The following is a 19,672-nucleotide window of genomic DNA, read 5'->3' on the forward strand; positions in this document are numbered from 1 at the left end:
TGAGCCATGCTCTGGGAAGCCATATTCCCTCCTGTTCCTAGCTTAGTAAAGGAAATGCTGCTGCTGAATTAAATAGAGCACCTTTTAATTCATTTTATCCTCGCAATAACTCTGGGAAGGAGGTGCTAATTTTATGCCCATTTTACAGATGAGGAAATTGAGGCAGACAGATTTGTCCAGGGTTATAGAGCTATGAAGTGAGTGTTTGGGGCTAGATTTAAAATTAGGCCTTCCTGATTCCAGAGCTGTCATTCTATCCACTGAACCACTTAAATATGCTTGGGAAATAAATTCAGCTTATGTATTCATGTTGTGTGAGGTAAGAAGCAGCATGGAGTCATGGATGTATAACCAGCTTAGAGTCAGGAAATCTTACTTCCAACACAAACTGGCTAAGTGATCCCCCCGGGCAAATGGTTTAAAAGGCAACGGGCCATTCGCCCTTCCGAATCTGTGATCCCAAGAACCTACAGACATTCGCAGGCTGTAGGATCCTGAGCAAGTCACACAATCTCTCCCGAGTTCAGTTTCCTTGTCACAGAGGGACCGTGAGGACAAATGGGATAACACAGGTGATGTGTCTTACAAACTTTTAAATACCATAGACATGTCAGCTAGTTTTATTATTAGGAAGACCTTGACCAAACAAATGATAAATCATTTATTAATTACTTACTAAGTGCCAGACTTGTGCCAAGTCCTAAAGAATATAAATAAAAGCACAGTCCCTGCCTTCGAGGAGCTTAATGTTCTACTAGGGGAAACACTTCTTAGAGGAGAGCTGGACGGAGTATTGGGGAAGGTAGCAGGGAAGAGGCAAAGAATCCTGGGAGAAACAGGGGCCGGCATCCCCAGGGCAGAGGCCAAAGGCTTGAGCGAGACGCCCGAGTGCTGGCGGCGTAGTTTGGCGAGCGACCCAGCTAAGGCAATAAATCCTGAAAGCGACCCGTGCTGCTCTGGGACAGTTCTCCTTGTAGAAAGTGTGTCCTGAGAAGCCAGCCAGGCAGGCCCACCTGCAACCAATCCAGAATTCCCTTACACCAGGTATCCAGTTCAACATCCTGATTTTGCAGTGAGGAAACTGAGACCCAGGGAAAGAAATTGGCTTCCCTGAGGTTACAAGCGGGAGAGGCAGGATTTGAACTCGGCTCCTTTGACTCCCGACTATCTCTTCACAGCATCATAGCTGTCTTCTCTGTGTTGCCTTCCTGTCAGGACACAAGCTCCTGGAGGGCAGGAACAGTCCTGCTTGCTTGAATTTGCATTTCCATTGCTTAGCACAGGACCTGACACAGGAAGTTTTTCGAGCTTTTTTTCATTCGTTCATCAATGTTTCAGTCTCCCACGGAGATAACATTTCTTACTTCAGATCCTCCAAAGATTGCTCCTGTCCTACCCCGACTGCGGCCTCCCCCAGCACAGAGATTAAATGCCTTCATTAAAGGCTCTCATGAGTGATAAAGCCATAGCCCTGCCCCCCCCCCAAAAAAAAAAAAAACCCTCATCTACTGGCCAAGATCTACCCATGATTGCCTTGGGATAAAGTTAGGCTGGTTCTTCTACATTAGACAAGGGATCTCGAGGCTGTTCCCAAAGCTTTTTCAGCCTGTCAGTGCACACCAAAGACATCTCTCAGAATGCAGGAGACCCGGCAGGGATGGGGGAGGAGAAAAGGAAGAGTCCTGGGTCCCATCTGAGACCAGGGGTGGGCTGCATGAGCTGGAAAGGGGCAGCAAAATCAACCAGAGGGTAATGGGAAAGGTTGGGGATGAGGAAGCAGCAACATAGGATAGAGAGGAAGGACAATCAGCAGCCCCTTGGTGCTGAGACACAGGGCACCTCAAGGACTGTCTAGTCCAACCCCATCGTTTTACAGCTAAGGAAACTGAGGCATTCAAAGGTGAAGTTAACTGCTCCAGTTCACACAGATGGTATGTAAGGCAAGATTCGAATTCTAATCTTTCCAGCCTCTAGGGAGCTGGTGGCCTGCTATTTAGAGTGCTAGGCTTAGATCCAGAAAGACTGGGGTTCAAATGGCTGTGTCAGAGAGAGAGACAGACAGACAGACAGAGACAGAGACAGAGAGAAAAGAAAGGAAAGGAAGGAAAGGGAAGGAAGGAAGGAAGGAAGGAAGGAAGGAAGGAAGGAAGGAAGGAAGGAAGGAAGGAAGGAAGGAAGGAAGGAAGGAAGGAAGGAAGGAAGACAAACAGGAGAAAGGAAAGAACAAAGATTGGAAACAGGGAAAACAGGGATGTGACTAGGAGTCAGGAGTGTTGACTTCCCAACTTTGCTACCAACTAGTTTCATGAACTTGAGCAAATCCCTTCCTATCTTTGGATGTCAGTTTCTTGTCCATTCTGGTCAGAATTGAGTGCATTAGCTTCACCATTTCCTGACCCTTGAAACAGCTTTTCTTTTTTCCTCTTCAGCTTCCTCAGCAGAACTAAAGCACCCAAAGTATATATTGATTCTTCTTTTAATTAGCTCTATTGATGGTGTGGAGTGCCAAGGGCCCAGGGAAAGCTTCCTGCATCTCTGTTTCTATGTGTTTGTGTCTCTGTCTGTTTCTGTCTGTCTCTGGCTCTCTGTTCATCTCAGCCTTCTCTCTGCTTCTCTGTGTGTCTTTTTTCTGTTTCTCTGTCTCTGTCCTTCTGTCTGTCTTCTCGTTCTGCCTGTCTCTGTCTCTCTGTCTCTCTTTCTCCTCTCCCTCCTCTCTCACCCCGCCCCTCCACGGTAGTGCTAATTAAACTAACCCCCCCACCCCCCCACTTTGGAGCAGTCACGATTCTCTCAAAAGTGACCTAGAGAAGGAGCTGGCTGTGCTTTGGTGTGACCATGGGGTAGCTGGGAGGAACATCCTAGCTGAGAAAAGTGCTTTCTTAGAGGAATCATAATGAGTATTACGGGGTTTTGTTGTCGTCTTTTTTTCCTTGAAGTCACTAGATCTAGTTCCCTTGACTTCCCAATCTGAAAATCTGGCTCTTGGGGACCTCTGCTTGTCCAGCTGCCTGTCCAGCTGTTGAGAGGCCACAGGGCAGATACTAGGATTCATTTACCTGGAGGGGAGAAGGGGAAGGGCTGTCACTCAAACAGCCGGGGCTTTGCTGTGATGAAGAGCTCAAAAAGAAATTATTTTAAAGGTTCATGTGATAAATAAATGATGCTCGAATACCGTAAAGTCTTCCTATCCTCAGTATTCCAAAGGATGGCGCCTTCACTGTCTTCTCCGACATGAATTGCAGCCCCTCCATGATCTCACTGGTGGTGTTCCTTAGAACCTGATATTTGCTCACCAGGGGACCGGCCTAACCAGAATTTGGCTGTTCTCACTACCCTACCACCCCACTCAGGAACTCTCCATGCATCCCTTACCAGAGCCTGGGCGCTGTGGCAGAACTTTGGGGACCTTGGAGTCCCTTTCATGTAAGAATGAGGTGACATAGATGACTAATATGTATATATGTATATTGTTGTGTGTATGTATATAATATATATATGTAGGCACATATACACGGTGCAGTAGCTAGGCTTGGACTCAGGAAGAAGAGGTCACCTCAGACCCCAGATGCTTGCTAGCTGTGTGACTCTGGACAAGCCTCTTGACCTCACTATGACTCAGTTTCCTCATCTGTAAAATGGGGATAATATTTAATAGTACCTATTTCCCAAGGTTGTTTTGAGGATCAAACGAGATAAAGCCCTTAGCCCAGTGCCTGATGTTAGCTGGGGTTGCTATTTTCTGCACATAGTTACACCCACATGTTCCCACACATATTGATGGACCCCGAGCTCAGGGGAAAGCACTAGCGTGGAGGGGAAAGAGGAAAGATGGGATTTGAGCTGAATCTGGAAGAAAACCAGTAGGGAGATTTGGGGGAGGGGAGGAGAAGGGGAAAAGGCATGGCTGTACCACTGAGGGAAGGGAAGAGGTGGGGGGGAGGGGTAAGAAAGGACGTTCAAAGCAGAAGAAAGGCTGTTGTCTTTTCTCTCCGAGGTCCCCGGTCTTCATCGGGCATAGTTGGGGGGCGGAGGGGGGGAACCCGACGTCATCAGCGCTGGGCTTGGAGTCCCTGTTCTGGGTCGCCGCTGACTTGGAGAGAGTGTGGCGTAGTTGGGAGACCTCGGCGTATTCTAGAGTCCCAAGTCCTGGAATCAAATCCCGCTCTGACCCATAGGAGGCAGATTCCCTTTCTAAATTAAGTGAATTCTTTGCTTCGTGAGCTGCTTTCTTCACTTCTCTCGGAAAGGAGGGCCCGGAGCGCCCTAGGGTCTCTGCCTCTGTCTTGGCCCCCGCCCTCGCTCTCAAGCTCCTTTTTAATTTTTCCAAGTGTCTCCATGACGGGACAACACAAAAACAGCCGCCCAATGTTGCCAATTGGTCGGATTTTCAATGGGCCTTTGTTTCTAGGACAAACTGCCTGTTGGACGGTACCCCCAGACCCCAAAGCTTCTGAGAAATGGGCTTCAAGTCGATGATCCGAGGAGTCGAGTTTCAATCGGGGGCTCCTAACTTCGCCTCTCGGCTGTTCTTAGTCTTTTGTAACAGTTTTTTTTTTTTTTTTTAATGTGAATGTTTTCTCTTTTTTTAAACTTTGATTCTATTTGTTGCTTTTTCTTTTTTTAACACCTCCAAGTGACCTAAGGCTGTCTCTGCTCAATCGCGTCTAATTGGCTTAAGGGCGGAGTCTGTTGATAAGGGTGGGACAGTAGGAGGGGAGGGGAAAGTAGGAGGGAGGGGAGAGAGAAAAAGGGGGAGGGGGGAAAGGGGCGGGGAAAGCACAGGTTGCACCTGGCTGCCATATTTAGCTCAGCCGTGGAGTTGGAGGACGTTCCGGGCCTTCCGAGGTTGAAGCTCGCCGTCTGAGAGCGCGGCGCCCGCCGAGGCGTAGCAGGAGCGGCAGACTCGTTGGCCAGTCCTATCCTGGTGCTCCGCCGAAGCTAACGCGCCAGCCCCTTCTAGCCCCGCTATGCAGGCCGATCCCCAAACAGCTTCTACCTGGGCTCCCATGGACCCCGACGCCGCCGCCGCCGCCGCCGCCGCCGGCGGACAAGACCCCATCTGCCCAGACACCCCTGGGCTAGAGCAGCATCCCGCGCTGGAGCAGCACCCCGCGCAGCCCTCTGGGAAGAGGCCCGAAGACTTCGTTTTCCGCAAGGTCGTGGGGGAGGGATCGTTCGCCACCGTCATCTTGGCCCGGGATCTGGCCACCTCCAAGGACTACGCGATTAAAATCCTGGAGAAAAAACAAGTCATCCGGGAGAAGAAGGCTCGCTACGTGGTCAGCGAACGGGACGCCATGTCCCGCCTGGACCACCCTTTCTTTGTCAAGCTTTACTTCTCCTTCCAGGACGACGAGAGACTGTATTTCGGCCTCAGCTACGCCCCAAATGGAGACCTCCACAAGTACGTCAAGAAAATGGGTCCCTTGGATGAGCCCTGCACCCGCTTTTATTCCGCCGAGCTCGTGTCCGCTCTGGAGTATTTGCACGGCCTGGGAATTATCCACAGGGACCTGAAACCCGAAAACATCCTCTTGAACGCCGAGATGCACATTAAGATCACAGACTTCGGCTCGGCCAAAATCCTGGCCCCCGGGGATCCCCAGGCCCGGTGCAACTCCTTCGTGGGGACGGCGTATTACATGTCCCCGGAGCTCCTCCTGGACAAAAGCGCGTGTAAGAGCTCGGACCTGTGGGCTCTGGGCTGCGTGCTCTACTTCCTCGTGACTGAAATGCCTCCTTTCCAAGCCAGAAACGAGTATCTTCTGTTCCAGAAGATCCTGAAGGGAGCGTATGATTTTCCAGACCACTTCTTCCCAACGGCGAAAGACCTGGTGGAAAAGCTGCTGCTTTTGGACCCCCGAAATCGACTAGGCTGCGAAGAAATGGGGGGCTACGGCCCCTTGAAGGCCCACCCGTTCTTCGAGAACGTCTCCTGGGACAGTCTCCATCTGCAGCCGTCTCCGTTGTCGCCGCCGTCCTCCGTCTCCGCAGCCGAAGATGAAGATGAGGCGGAAGACTTGGAAAACTGTGATATCTTCCACCTCTTGGGTCTGCCTTTATCTTCCTCCCCTCCCGCGGCTGCGCCCAGGCCGGCGCGCCCCGAGGTGCCGTGGACAGCTACGTCCACCGAGCGGACGAGAACTCTTTGGAGCTGGACCTCACCTTTTCGGAAGAGGAGAAGGGCCTCTTGTTGGAGAAGCAGGCTCGGGAGAACCCGTGGCATCCCTTTGTAGACGGTCGTTTGATCCTGAAAATGGGTCCCGTGGACAAACGAAAAACGGCCTTTGCGCGTCGGCGCCAGCTGCTTCTCACCGAAGGCCCCCACCTCTATTACGTGGATCCTGTCAGGAGAGTCCTGAAAGGAGAAATCCCGTGGTCCCCACAACTGTGGCCAGAAGCCAAGAATTTTAAGACCTTTTTCCTTCACACACCCAGTAAGATCCATCACCTGAGGGACCCGAGCGGGAATGCTCACAAGTGGTGCCAGAAGATCCAGGAGCTTTGTCAAAACAGATCAAACCATCCCCAGGCTGCCGCCTAGGGGGGGCCCAGAGCCCTGGCACCCGCTCTAAGGACCTTAAGAAGTTCTGCTTAAAATCGCAAACCTGCCAACCCAAGCCTTACTTTCCTATGTAATAGGAGGTATGTTTTAGTGGGGGCCTTTTCCATCTTGTCTCAACCTCCCCCCCCTTAATGATCACTGAAACCTGGGGATTAATTTAATGTCTCTGTTGAAACTTGTTTTTTTTTTTATTGTATTTTATTCTTCTGTTCCACCCTTTTTTTTTTTTAAATATGTAGCAAAAACGAATAAATTGCTTTTACTTTCTACTTTATTGCTTGCTGTTTTATGAATCTGAGGGGGTCTTGCTAAGTTGTCCTTCTCCAGAAGATTTCATGAATGAATTAATAAAGAAATAACTGGTAACTTTTGTATTAAAAAAAAATAAAAACCTGGAGAAACAAAGCTCCTCCTTCAAAGAGCCTGTGTTCTAAGGAGAGTCAGGAAACACTGCCTGATCTGGAGAACTTGAAAGATCATTATCTATTTTAACTGGGTTTAAGACATGTTATCTAGGAGAGGGATAATACCCTGGCTCTCTAACACTTCTCTATTTGTCGCCGTCCTCAATGGAAACCAAGTACAGAAGAGTCTGTAGGTTGATTGACGGGAGTAAGGTGCACAGGGACAGGTGGGACTCCAACTGGGGCTCAGGGGAGCGTGGGGGAGAGAACTTAGCTTGGGCAATAGAAGTCGGATTAGTGGGTGGAAGGTTTCCTTCCCCATCTTGACTGTTTCCTTCACAGATACCACTGAGGTGAAGCTTTTCCTGGAGCTTTAGGGCCGACAGGGGCATGAGGGATAATTGAGGGTGTCCCTTTTCAGAAAGGAAGGCCCAGGGAGGCACCCAGGATTACAGAGAATAAATAAGAGGCAGAATTTTAACTCTAGAGACCCAACCTCCTTCTCTTTCCAATCCACCACACCAGCACCTAGAAACATTTCTTCCTTCTTGCCCGAGTTCCCTGAAGCCTTTGCTACAATGGCTCACCCTTGACCAGAGCCCACATTGAATTCTAGAGGGTTCTGAACCTGAGGTCCAAGAACTTGGGTTTTAAAAACATTTTGATCATTCTATTTCGACATAATCGGATGCCTTATAACTTTGTTTTTTATTATTATTATTTTATGTGTTTAAAAATACAACTCTGAGAAGAGGCACAAAGGCGGGTAAGAGCTCCTTTCAGGAAAGAGTGTTGGGTCTGGAGACAGAAAGGTCTTGAGTTCAAATCCAGCCTCAGACATTTACGAGTTTGTGTGAACCTGAGTGAGTCACTTAATCTGTCTCCTTCACTTTCCTTAAACACAAAATGGGGATAATTAGCACCTTATTTCCCAAGAGCACCGCTCCTGGCACTTAGGTATTTAGTGACCTTTAAACAGTTACTAAGTGCTAAATCCTCCTTTGCTTTAGGAAGAAAAAACAAGAGAAAATCTGTCCTTAAATCTGTTAGAAGCTTACGTTCCTGCAGTTCAGTCAACAAACATTTATTTTACTCCTGGCCAGCCCCTCCCACACACTCCCAAGCTCTTGAAAGACAACGACTTTTAAAAGTCCCTTCCCTGGGAGTTGCCAGGGGCAAGGAAGAAAATATTTCAGTCAGTCAAACAATTATTAAGTCAATGGATTATCCAGAGACAATCCAAAGGAGCCCCTCCAAGAGTGGCCATGAAAGTAGGAGAGTTTGCTTCTTTGGGTTCTTTGGAGGTTCTGCTGGACACCTGCCTACAGCGACACAATCAGCTCCGGGGCCAAAAAGAAAACTCCAGTTAGAGGTCATCTAGTCATTAAATCGACAAACATTAAGGCTCATTCTGGGCCGGGTGCGGCGGACAGGAATGAAACCATCCCTGCCCTCAGGGAGCTTACCTCCACTAGGTTCAGAGTTTCTGGAAGAGAATCCTTTTAGTTTAACGCTCCCGGTCAAACGGGAGGAAATTGAGTCCCGGAGAGACTGTGACTTCCTCAATGTCACAAGGTAATAAGTAGCTTGGCTGGGGATGCAGTATATTCGGAAGTACTTAGACCTTGGCTAATGTTCTCCTTTATTAGGATATAAGCTCCTTGAAGGCAGAAACCATTTTGAGCTTTCTTTTTCTTTCAACTCTGGACGTGCTAACTTGACTGGGCTGGGAATTCCCTCCCCACCTGCACTTAAATAAAGTAGGAGCTCTCTGTAAGCCCAGGGGGGGCTCCTCTGTGGCCCTGATTAATTCAAAGAGATATACAATCAAACACACTGACTGATTCAATCAAAAAGTGTCTCCATCCAGTCACTGGAACTAAATTGGGTGTTGTTGTTGTTGTTGTTTTTTTCCTACTCCATCCTTAACACTTTCCCAATCTGGCCCCCTCGGAGCTAAATCCCCGCTCAAACTTCCTGTCTGTCAGAATTTGAAAGGTAGGGGATGGGAAAGTGAAGGCAGCTTCCTTTCTTCTCTGTTTCAGTCCCTGGGGCCAGAGGTCCACACCGATGCTGATCTAGAAGAGGAGGCCCTGAAGAGGAAGCTTGGAGAGCTGACCAGCAAGGTCAGTGACAAGGGAGGGTCTTCAGAGGAAGAAGAGGAGGACGGCCAGAGTGGGCTGATCCCAGGAAGGAGCTCTGCACCTGGTACCAGGCCCGTAGAGGCCCAGCAGGTTGGTGTTCACATCTTGGGCTGTTTGATCCCTAACTTCTTGGCCTTCCTGCCTGGTCTGTGGAGTGTGTTAGGAAAGGTGTGACCAATGGACCATTAGACCACTCATCACATGATTGCCCAAGACCATCCAGCCCAGAGGGAATATGGGCTTTAGTGTCTCATGGGATTTAAGGGAGACATTCAGTCCATCTTTCACTGAGTAAGAATCACCTCTGCCACCTTCCAGACAAGCAGTCAGGTCTTTGCCTGAATCCCTAGAGATCGCATGGCTCTAATTGTTGGGATAATTGTTTTTTTCCTTATATCCCATCAAAATCTCCCTCTCTCTAACTACCACCTATGGATCCTTCTTTGGAACTATGGGGCATGGGGGAACAAGTTTGCCACAAGACAGCCCTTCAGAGTACAGAAGTAGCTTTGGGCCCACCCTCCATCCCCACCACCCCTCATCTTCTTTCCTCTAGGTGAGATCCTTTCTACCAGCCCTCATCTGACCCAAATTTGAAGTCATTCGCCTTCCTAGCTGTGTCCTCTCCAGCTTTCTCAGTGGCCTTCATTAGGCACCCAGATTAAATGCAAGACTCCAGGCGTGGTCTGACTAGGGACTATCGTTTCCTAGTCCTGGATATTGCTGTTTACTCTTAATGAAATCCAAGATCCCATTGGCTTTTTTGCTTTTCTTATAGTACTCTGGATGCTGGTTGAGCTTGCAGTCCCTTAGAACCCCCAGCTCTTCTTCCAATAAGCTCCTAGCTAGCTAGCTACTAGACAGGGTGCTGGACACAAGGGTCTAGCTATTCCATCTATAGCCATGGAATGGGACGAAGCCAGCTGGCCCACACCCGGACCAAACTTGACTAGATTCATTTGTTATGAGTCAGTTGTTTGAGTCACGTCCGACTCTTCATGATTCCATTTTAGAATTTCCTCTGCAAAGATACTAGAGTGGCTTCTGATATCTTTCTCCAGTCGAGGAAACTGAGGCAGAGTTAAGCTAATACACTATATCTGAAGCGAGATTTGAACTCAGGAATGTGAAAACTTCCTGCCTTCAGGCCCCATGGCTGCTCTGTTTTGACTTTATTGGCCCCATTCTATGTGAAAACCTTCCACCAATTCTTCCATTGGGAACTCTCAAGGCTGGAGAGACCCATGGATGGGCCTTTAGGGGTTGCCATCTGAGCCATTCTTTCAGAACCTGAGGGCAAGGTGGGGAATAAAGGGCCTCAATCCCTACTTTATGAGATAGAGAAGAGAAGCTTTGGGGAGGCCATGATAGTTGTTTTCAAAGTATCCAAAGAACTGATCTGGAGAAGGGGGATTAGACTTGACCTGAATGGCCCCACAGGAAAGAGCAAAGAATTTTGGGTAGAAATTAAAAGGTTTGGGTGATGTCAACAAAAACACCCAACAGCTGAGAGTGATCTAAAAATGGACTAAGGGCTGCCCACTCCCAACCTCTCCATGGAAGTCTTCAAATAAAAACTGGTAGGCTTGTGGACAAGGGGATTCTCAGCCATTATGGTTAGACTAGAGAGGCTCCCAGGACCCTTCCGTCCCTGAGTCTGGGCTCCCACAAAGCATGGACCCCATCACTCTGTGCATCCTTAATGTCTCAGAGTATCTCCTCCCATCAGGCAGATAGCAGCCCCGCCATGCCTTTATGAACAGATCTTTATGAACTTCCATAATCTGGGCCCAACACTCAGGGCCACACTGAGCCGGACTGGTCTTCAGAGAGCAGATGCCTAGACCATCAGCATGCTGAACATGTTCACTTCCACTTACCCTTTATTCCAGCCCTTTATGACTAGTGTAGACATGCAGCATTTTCATTTCACTGATTTTAAGCTCCCAGGATCCCCTTGAGGCCTTGCTACAATAAGGCAAGGGAGAAGGATGTTAATTAAGGTTGATTAACAATAACTGACATTTATCGGAGGAGAGGCAGGACCTATGATTTCAGCAGCAGCAAGAACTCATGCTGTTCAAGCCATTGGGTAATATGAAGGCTTAGAGAGAGTTGCCCACTGAGCAGATGCAGAGACTTGAATAGGGTCATACTGACAGTCAGAGTCAGAGATGGAACCGGAACCCAGGGCTTAGATTTCTGCTCCATCTCACTCTCCACAACACTCCACCCACTGCTTTTCTGCAGCTTCTCCGGGGACAGGGATGAGCAGAGCATAGATTTGAAGCTGAAAGGGACTCTTTATGCTTTCTGGTCTGTACGACCCCCTCTTTCTACATCTAGGTTGACACTCTGGGTGCCTAGCAATGCATCTGGCACCCAGCTGAGTCTCTTTTACTCATGGAACTAAGTAGACTCTGTCCTATTTCTCAGACTGGCCAGACACATGGAGAGGAGAACAGGCTTCCTGACCTTGAGGAGCAAGTCCCACGTACCAGAACCCCTGATTCAGCGCTCTCAGAGCTGGAGGACAGAGTGGCCTTGACAGCCACTGAGGTGCAGCATGCAAAGAGGGAGGTAATTACCAAAAGATTTTAAGGCAAATCTATAAGCATTTAGTAGGTGCCATTCGGTATCAAGCACTAAGCAAAATTCTGTAACAAAGAAAGGCCAAAAAAAATTTACATTGTTATATGAATTACATGTGTGTATATACATTGTGTATGTATATATAATATGAATGTGTAGGTAGGGAGGTAGCTGGATGGATGGATAGGTAGATAGATAGATAGATAGATAGATAGAGGGATGGATGGATGGATAGATGGATGGATGGATGGATAGATAGATAGATAGAGGGATGGATAGATAGATGGATAGATAGATAGATAGATAGATAGCTCAGACCTGTGCTTTCATTAGTACGTTCCCCAGTAGACCAATTCATTTAAAAAGATGGTTCTGAGAAGGGGTCTTCTTCCAGACTGCCAAAGGAATCTAGAACTCAAAAAAAAAAAAAAAAAAAAAGGCTAAGAATCCTTAGACTGGAGCATGCTGATAAGGAGGACTGTTCTCAGGTTTCATTTAGCAAGCCAGATTGACAAGGGATCCTTGTATGTATTTAACATGTGGTGTTGCCCTAGGTGTCAGATATAAAATCTCGGATTGCTGCCCTCAGCGCTGCTGGACTCCCTATCAAAACTTGGGAGAAACCCAGGAAGAAATCAAACCTCCAGGTTGGTAGGAGGCACTGAGGGTGGGGAGGGGAGGGAAGGTTGAAGAAGGAAAATGGAATCACAGTCCACAGCAAGCCCAGCCCCAGCTGCAATTCCTAGAGTCAAACAGAGATTGGGGGTGATTGGGGGAGGGGTAAAGGAGTAGGAGCAGGGGAAGTATATGGCTGATCTGCTGAGTCTGTGATTTAGACATTCGTTAGGGTTTTTTATTTTCCTGTTTCCCTTGCTGCGTCCTGGAGACTCATTATTGATCTTGTGCCACTACAAAGAAACCTGCTAAGAAATACTATTGTAATATTGTGCTATTGCTGCTGCTACTTTCTTCTTCTTCTTCTTCTTCTTCTTCCTTCTTCTTCTTCTTCCTTCTTTCTTCTTTCTTCTTCATGATTTGGAGCATTTTTTTCATCAAGTTATAGATAGCCTTGATTTCTTCTCTCAGCAGCTCCCTAATCATGAATCTTTAGATTATTTATGACTTGGGAAATGGCTCTTATTTTTAAAATTTTCAATTGTTTAATTAGAAATGAGACCTCTGCAGAGAAATTTGTTGCAACTATTTTTCCCCAACTAGCTGTTTCCCTTTTAGTCTTAGCATTATTGAATGTTTATGCAAAATCTTCTTTTTAATTTTAGGTAATCAGACTTATCCATTTTATGTTCTATGATCCTCACTAATCTTTCTTTGATCATGAGCTTTTCTACTATCCATAGAGCTGATACATAATTTTTTAAAATGTTTCCCTTATTTATTTATGCTGTGACTTTGTATCCAGCTCACAGATCCATTTGTGGTCTGTTTTGGTATAAAATATGTGAGATAGTCTAAAGGAATTAGGATTATAAATGGAATTAGTTCCAACCCTGATTCCAAGTCCCTGTGGATGGAACCCTGTACTTGGGATCAGGAAGATCAGAATTCAAATCCTGACATCAACACTTAGTAGCTGAATAACCCTCAGCACAGCCCATAAGCAAATAGTGTTTGCTTAACTATGCATATTACTTGCAAAGCATTTGTTTTCCTTCCCCCTCTCCCCCAAAGAAAGGACAGTGAGAAGGAGAAAATAATTTTTTGTTAATTTTTGTTAATTTTTTTACCTCCAACTTAATATAAGGAGAAAAAACTCAACATTAGGAATAAAAATAGTGAATAATAATAATGAGTTTGGAGTCAAAAGATACCTCAGAAATCATCTATCTAGCCGGATTCCTTCATTGATATTTGAGTAAACTGAGGCTCAGACGTGGCTGGGTGACTTGCCCGAAGTCATTCAGGTAGGATTGCAGGTTTGGGACTAGAAGGAGCCCTATAGGCTGTTTACACCAACCCTCCTCATTTTACAGATGAGAAAACTGAGGCAAGGAAAGGTTAATTGATCTGTCGATTATCATTCAGGCAGGAAGCATCAGAAACAGGATTTGCACCCAGGTCCCCCAACTCCAAATCCAGGAGTTTCTAATCTTCCTCAATGAATGGGAGCTTCTACACTAGCAAGTCCTCAATCTATACCATAGTCCTAGATCCAAAAAAATGACCTAAATTCTGTTCTCGACCTGATATTGGTTCATTTGTTTTTTCAAATGGAGAGCCACAAAGGAGGCTTTCCATTGGAGTATTAGAGTATTTAGAAGCATCAAGTTTAAATTCCAATTCTGTAAGCCTACGACTGGCCCTCCTTCCCTTTCCATTTCATATGGAAAATGAGGGGGCTGGTATAGACAGCCTCTTTAGAATCTTGGGGGCTATGACCTCTTTGGGCCTCAGTTTCTTCACCTATTAAATGAAGGGGTTGGACCACACAACCTCTGAAATCCCTGTAGGTCTAGAGCAGCATCCCAGATTCATGGTCACATATAGAATAGAATCAGCCTCCCATCCAGCTTGGAGTGACCTGACCAGAGTTGGGTGTCATAAAGAAGCCTCTGAAATGATGTCTCCTTTCTTCACTCCTAGATACTTCCACTCCAGCCCTCTGAGAACAGCCCGGGGGATGAAAATCCCGAAGACTCTGGGGTTATCAAAGTGAGTTACAGCCCATCCCTTAAAGAAGCCAGAAAAGTAGAGGAGGAAGGGATAATGAAGGCTCGATGTCAGATGACAAAAAGTAGAACTATTCATACTTATAGGCCCTTTAAAAACTCTTGTTTTTATTCTTGTCTATTTCCAAATAGAACCTTCTCCCTTGCCCCTCTCCCTTATAACAAAGATTTTGCTATTTTTGATAATATTTTACTTTCAGCAAAACCAATAGACACATTCATGTCTAACAAAGTACATCTTATTTTATACCTATAGTCCCCCACCTCTGCAAAAAGTGGAAAGAAAGCTATTAAACTTGGGGGAGTCACATAAACAGAGGGTTAATAATTTAGTTCGTTAGAAATTTAATTTCTAAGTTAGGAACTTAGAAGCCATCAAAAACAAATTCTTCATTTTATAGATTGGAGGGAAACTGAGACACAGGCTTGTCCATGTTTGCACAAGTGATAAGTAGCAGAGTTGAGATTCAAACTCGGGTCCTCTGACACTAATTCCTCTATGCCATGCACTCAGTTCTCTCTCCAGTGTTACTCTTTTGCTGCCTTTTTTTTTTTTGCTGAGGGAGTTGGGGTTAAGTGACTTGCCCAGGATCACATAGCTAGGAAGTATCGGAGACAAATTTGAATTCAGGTCCTCCTTACATCAAGGCTGATGCTCTCTACCCACTGTGCCACCTAGCTGCCCCTTGCTGCCTTTTTTTTTTTTTTTTTTTTTTTTTTTTTTTTACCTTTTGAATGTTTCTGATTAATCAAACATTTCCATGCAGTTAAAGCAGTTCAGGAAGAGAGAGAGAAAAACATGCTGAACAGAAAAAAAATTACATACATGTAAGAATTAGGATGTGAGATGGCACTATCGTGCACAGAGTGCCGGCCCTGGAATCAGGAAAACCTAAGTTCAAATACAGCCCCAGACACTAGCTGTGTGACCCTGGACAAGCCACTTAACACTGTTGCCTCAGTTTTCCCATCTATAGAAATAAACTGATGAAAGAAATGGCAAACCTCTCTAGTATCTTTGCCAAGAAAACCTCAAATGGGATCACAAAGATTTGGAGAAATGACTGAAAGTAAGAATTAAAAAGTGGAAGACATTCTAAGTTAACATGGATAGGTAACTTCCCTTCTAACCCTAATTGTTGAATGCACAAATGAGACTTTAAAAAGGGGGATATTGGTATGGGATTCCTCCCTTCCCTTCCCCTTATCCCCCTATTCAGTTTCTTAACACTTGCTTTATTGTCCGCCTAACCACTGCCTCTTGCTGCTTGGAGCCTCCCCAGATAGCTTAGAGCCAACCTGCTATTAGGAATGGCTTAAATAGGTTGAAGAATGAATAGACATAGCACCAAGGCACTGGGTCTGCCCAAATGGTCCTTGAACTTGAGACACATCAGGAAGAAAAGCAAACCCATGGCTGAGTTTCGTGCATCCCACTCAGCTAATACAGGCTATCTATTGATAGAAGGATGGCTGGCACCAAAAAGGCAAATGAATCTACTCCATTTTTCACCTCCTTTTCTTTTGTCTCCAAGTACACCCTGGGTTTGGACTGATTCCAAAGCTCAGACCAAAATCAGGCTCATTAAGTCAGATCACCAGATGCCATTTCAAGATGTTGGTTCTTCCTACTCACTATCTCTTATCTCATTTGGGAAAAAAAAACCTTTCAGGTTCCCCCACATTCCCCTATACAAGGGTCTTTATACCCAGGATCCAGTGGTTCGTCTTAACTGGCAGGAAAATAGATTTTTCAAGCTAAGGTCTTGGCTAAATGTTTCAGCTAAGCATAGACCACCGATTCAGAGTAGAGTTTTGCTTTGGAAGGCTAGCTGGTCTGACTCTGTCATTTGGCAGATGAGAAAACAGAGAGACTTGCCCACTCATGTAACCTTGGGATTGACCTCTTTGGCTTTTGTTTCTTCATCTGTGAAATATAGAGGTTGGATTCGAGAAGCTCTGAGTCCCTGTTCTATCCCTAAATCTGTTATCTTATGAGTCAGAGACTAGATATGAGCCTTCCTGACTCATCGAATCATAAATTAGGACTAGAAGCCAGGGCTTGCCAGCTTCTGCCGGTTCAGGAGAGCATTTTGCTAAATACATTTTCAGGGTGAGCACTTATACTTCAGAAACTGGATATCTGTTAAAACTTCAAGCATTGATTCTTCCCTCACCCCTACACTCAACTCCCCAAAAGGAGGAATTGGCCCTCAGGATTCAATGACGTCTCAAGCCAAAAGATTTCTTTTTCTTATAGGTAATGTCTAGGCCACATGTCCAGAAGAGAATATTCAATAATTCTCTTAAACTTCAAGGTAAGAATCATCAGGTCTGTCTGCTGGGGAAGCCATAGAGAGGCAGGGACCTTGGAGACAAATATTTAGGGAACAGACAAGAAGAAACATTCTGGGGGATTTGCATGGGCTAAGTGAATTAATACAGCTTCCACTGCAAGTTCTTTATGGAAATAAGGAAAACCCAACAGTTTGGAGCTCTCTAGAAACTGGTCACTCTGGAAACTCAAGTTAAAAGTCTGCCCTTTTAAAAACAAAGTCATTTTGTTTTAAATACAACAAGTACTCCTGTTCATACAGCTAGTAGATAGCAGAATGTCAAAGAGAAGCCATTGGCTGCCATATGCTGGACTCTGTCCATAATGGACAAGGAGATCATCAAAACGTCTTCTCCCTGTGGCCATCCCTGCTGCTTTCATTGGCCAGAACTCTTGAAATCACTTTGTTCTGCTTGGGATCTAGTTTGTGTATGTCCAATATACTCAACATAGCATGTAGTTTATATCCCCTCAATACAATGTAAGCTCCTTGAGGCTAGGAGCTATACTTTGGTATGCCCAGTACCTAACAGAGATTATTTATTGAGCCATAGTAGGTGATAAAGCCTTTTTCAATTGATTTGGAGTTCCCAACAATAAAAACCCAAGTCCCTCGAATACATTCCCCCAAAACAGTTCAACAAAAATGCCAGCTATCATGTTGGCCAGAGATAGATCACCTGCCTTTTTTCACTCTGTAGTTTGGTCCTGAAAAAGAACCTTTGACTTGGACAGCATGGCACTGATCATGCCCAGTACCCTATAGCTTTATGAGAAAATCACTTTACCCAAAGTCAATGTTCCTCTTCTCCTACAACAGAGCAGAAGGAATGTAATATATCATTTCCTTGATACTCCAAGGTCATTGTTAGGGGCAAACCATGGTTCAGTGATTCTTCCCAACTGCCTACCCCATCCACCTGACTTTGAGCTGTGTAGAGCTGTTCATCACTGCGTTAATTGACCCACCAAGAGCTGTGCTTGTTGTGTTCATAGCTGCTTTTAATAGTTTGGCTGTCTTGCCCTTTACTGTCATTCCTTCCTGATGTCCAATTGCCCTTTACTGTCATTCCTTCCTGATGTCCACGTGCCTGCCTCTAGCAGCACCTTTCTAATTGGCTGCTCCTAATCTGCTACAGGCTTGATAACCAGACCGACAAAGTGGTTAGGACTGCTCATTAAAACAAGAGTAAATAGGCTCCAAGAGAGGGCCTGAAGGAAGGGGCCTCTACTGTAAGTAGAGAATATGAATTTGGTGAGTTCATTTAGGATGCTCAGTGAGTTTTTTGCTTTGCCTTTTGGATCTCCAGGGTTTTAAATAATTGGGGTGAAAAGAAACTGAAAAGGAGAATATTCCCCAATGATGAGGGATTCTCAAAGACCACGCCATGGCGTTCAAGCTGTCTCAGGCCTGGTCAGGCTGAAAAAATTTAAGTGAAGTTCTAGCAATAGATTCTATGGCTCTATCCCAAAGATTGGCCTAGATAAGTTGAGTCACACTCATCTCTTGGCCACTGCTGCCCTCAAAGGTCATCTGTGAACAGAGCAGTCATGATCTACTCCTCTAGATCTGAGGATCCATCCACTCCAAAGAAATTCCAGATCCTTGCAGCCTCTAAGTGGGGGGCGGGGAGTTGGGGGGATGCATAAATGTATGAGTGTATCTATAAATGCATGTATATATACTTGGAGGAAGTTAGATTTTTTCCAACTTTCTTTCCTCAGATCAGGATTCCTAGGTCTGAGTGGACTTCTATTGATTAATTTCCCTTTACACACTGGGAAAGCCTAATTGGTGATCTCTGAACTGAACACTAAATTTCCTACCTCCATACTTTTGCACGGAGTGTCCACTATGCCAAGATTATGTTTCCTTCTCATCTCCAATTCTCAGTATCTTTAATTTCCTTCAATGTTGAATTCAGCCATCACCTGCCTCAGCCTTTCATGATCATTCAAATTATTAGTGTTTTTCCTTAAATGATATTTTATTTATTTAGAAGTTTAAATGCCCTGTGCCCACAATAGAATACATGTTTCTTTTGAAACATGTATTTATTACATTATATTAAGAATAGAATAGGATAGAAGTTTCTTAAGAGGGAAAATATAGCACCCAGTCTAGGCATAAAAGAAGAGTTTAATAAATGTTCATTGAATGGATAGATGGATGGAAGGAAGGAAAGATGGATATTCTTGATCCAAGGTAAACAAAGTACAGACTGAGTATTCCTCTTGTAAGAGTTAGGATTGATCTTTCAGATAGCTAGAGGTACTGTCCAAGGTGCTGAGGAGGAAAGGTGATTGCTTTGATTGAAATATCTGGAGAGGCTTGTTCTAGAAACCAGCATGGAGACTACCATTGCCCTTGATAGTTGAATCTAGCTAAATGATTAAATCAAACCATTTATTTTCCATGAAGACGGAGATGATGGCCTTTTCAGCCGAAAATCACCTTACCGAGGATCCCTGACTCAAAGAAATCCCAATGGGAAAAACAGAAGGGTGGATCACATTTTTGCGGTAAGACTGTCATCCCAATTCAGTTTCATACTTCAGCCCAATGAGCTATTGTCTGTAGCTAAATACGCATAATACATGTCAGCCTAGTCTTAAGCCAAGCTAAGGTAAAGAAAAGGATGATCAAAAATAATTTGGGGATGAAATGGAACTCTATCAATCAACAAGAATTTGTTAAACATTAGGAAAGATGAAAAATAACTTTAGAGGAGAAGTCTTTAGCAGCTGGGGGATAGGGCAAAGGGTGAGGGAGAGACTAGGAAAAGTCTTGAAGGAAGTCAAGGATTCTAAAAAACATAGGTGAAGAAGGAAGGCCTTCCAAGCATGGGGGATAACTAGGGCAAATGTTTGTAGGCATGAGATAGAATGTGTGAGGAATAGCAAATAGATAGACTAGTGTGAGGAGACTATAGCATATGTGAAGG

The 19,672-nt window shown here is 45.4% G+C and overlaps 2 protein-coding genes across 4 annotated transcripts in view; both read left to right on the forward strand.

Annotated features, from left to right (window-relative positions):
- Nucleotides 1-19,672, forward strand: part of MLPH (melanophilin) — a 53,201-nt gene that overhangs the window by 32,422 nt on the left and 1,107 nt on the right. For 2 of the 3 annotated variants that reach the window (XM_051999203.1, XM_051999204.1), the window contains 6 exons: nt 9,015-9,203; nt 11,550-11,693; nt 12,260-12,352; nt 14,307-14,375; nt 16,653-16,710; nt 19,150-19,250. In XM_051999203.1, the coding sequence (XP_051855163.1) occupies nt 9,015-9,203; nt 11,550-11,693; nt 12,260-12,352; nt 14,307-14,375; nt 16,653-16,710; nt 19,150-19,250 (654 nt within the window). The remainder of the gene's footprint in view (nt 1-9,014; nt 9,204-11,549; nt 11,694-12,259; nt 12,353-14,306; nt 14,376-16,652; nt 16,711-19,149; nt 19,251-19,672) is intronic. The other variant, XM_051999205.1, reaches the window with a different exon arrangement.
- On the forward strand, nt 2-7,450 carry LOC127563028 (3-phosphoinositide-dependent protein kinase 1-like). The gene is given in 2 exon segments (XM_051999206.1): nt 2-6,069; nt 6,072-7,450. Coding segments are annotated over 2 exon segments (1,575 nt in total). The 5' UTR covers nt 2-4,967; the 3' UTR covers nt 6,545-7,450.

Source organism: Antechinus flavipes, chromosome 4 (genome assembly GCF_016432865.1).
Source record: "Antechinus flavipes isolate AdamAnt ecotype Samford, QLD, Australia chromosome 4, AdamAnt_v2, whole genome shotgun sequence".
NCBI lineage: Eukaryota > Metazoa > Chordata > Mammalia > Dasyuromorphia > Dasyuridae > Antechinus > Antechinus flavipes.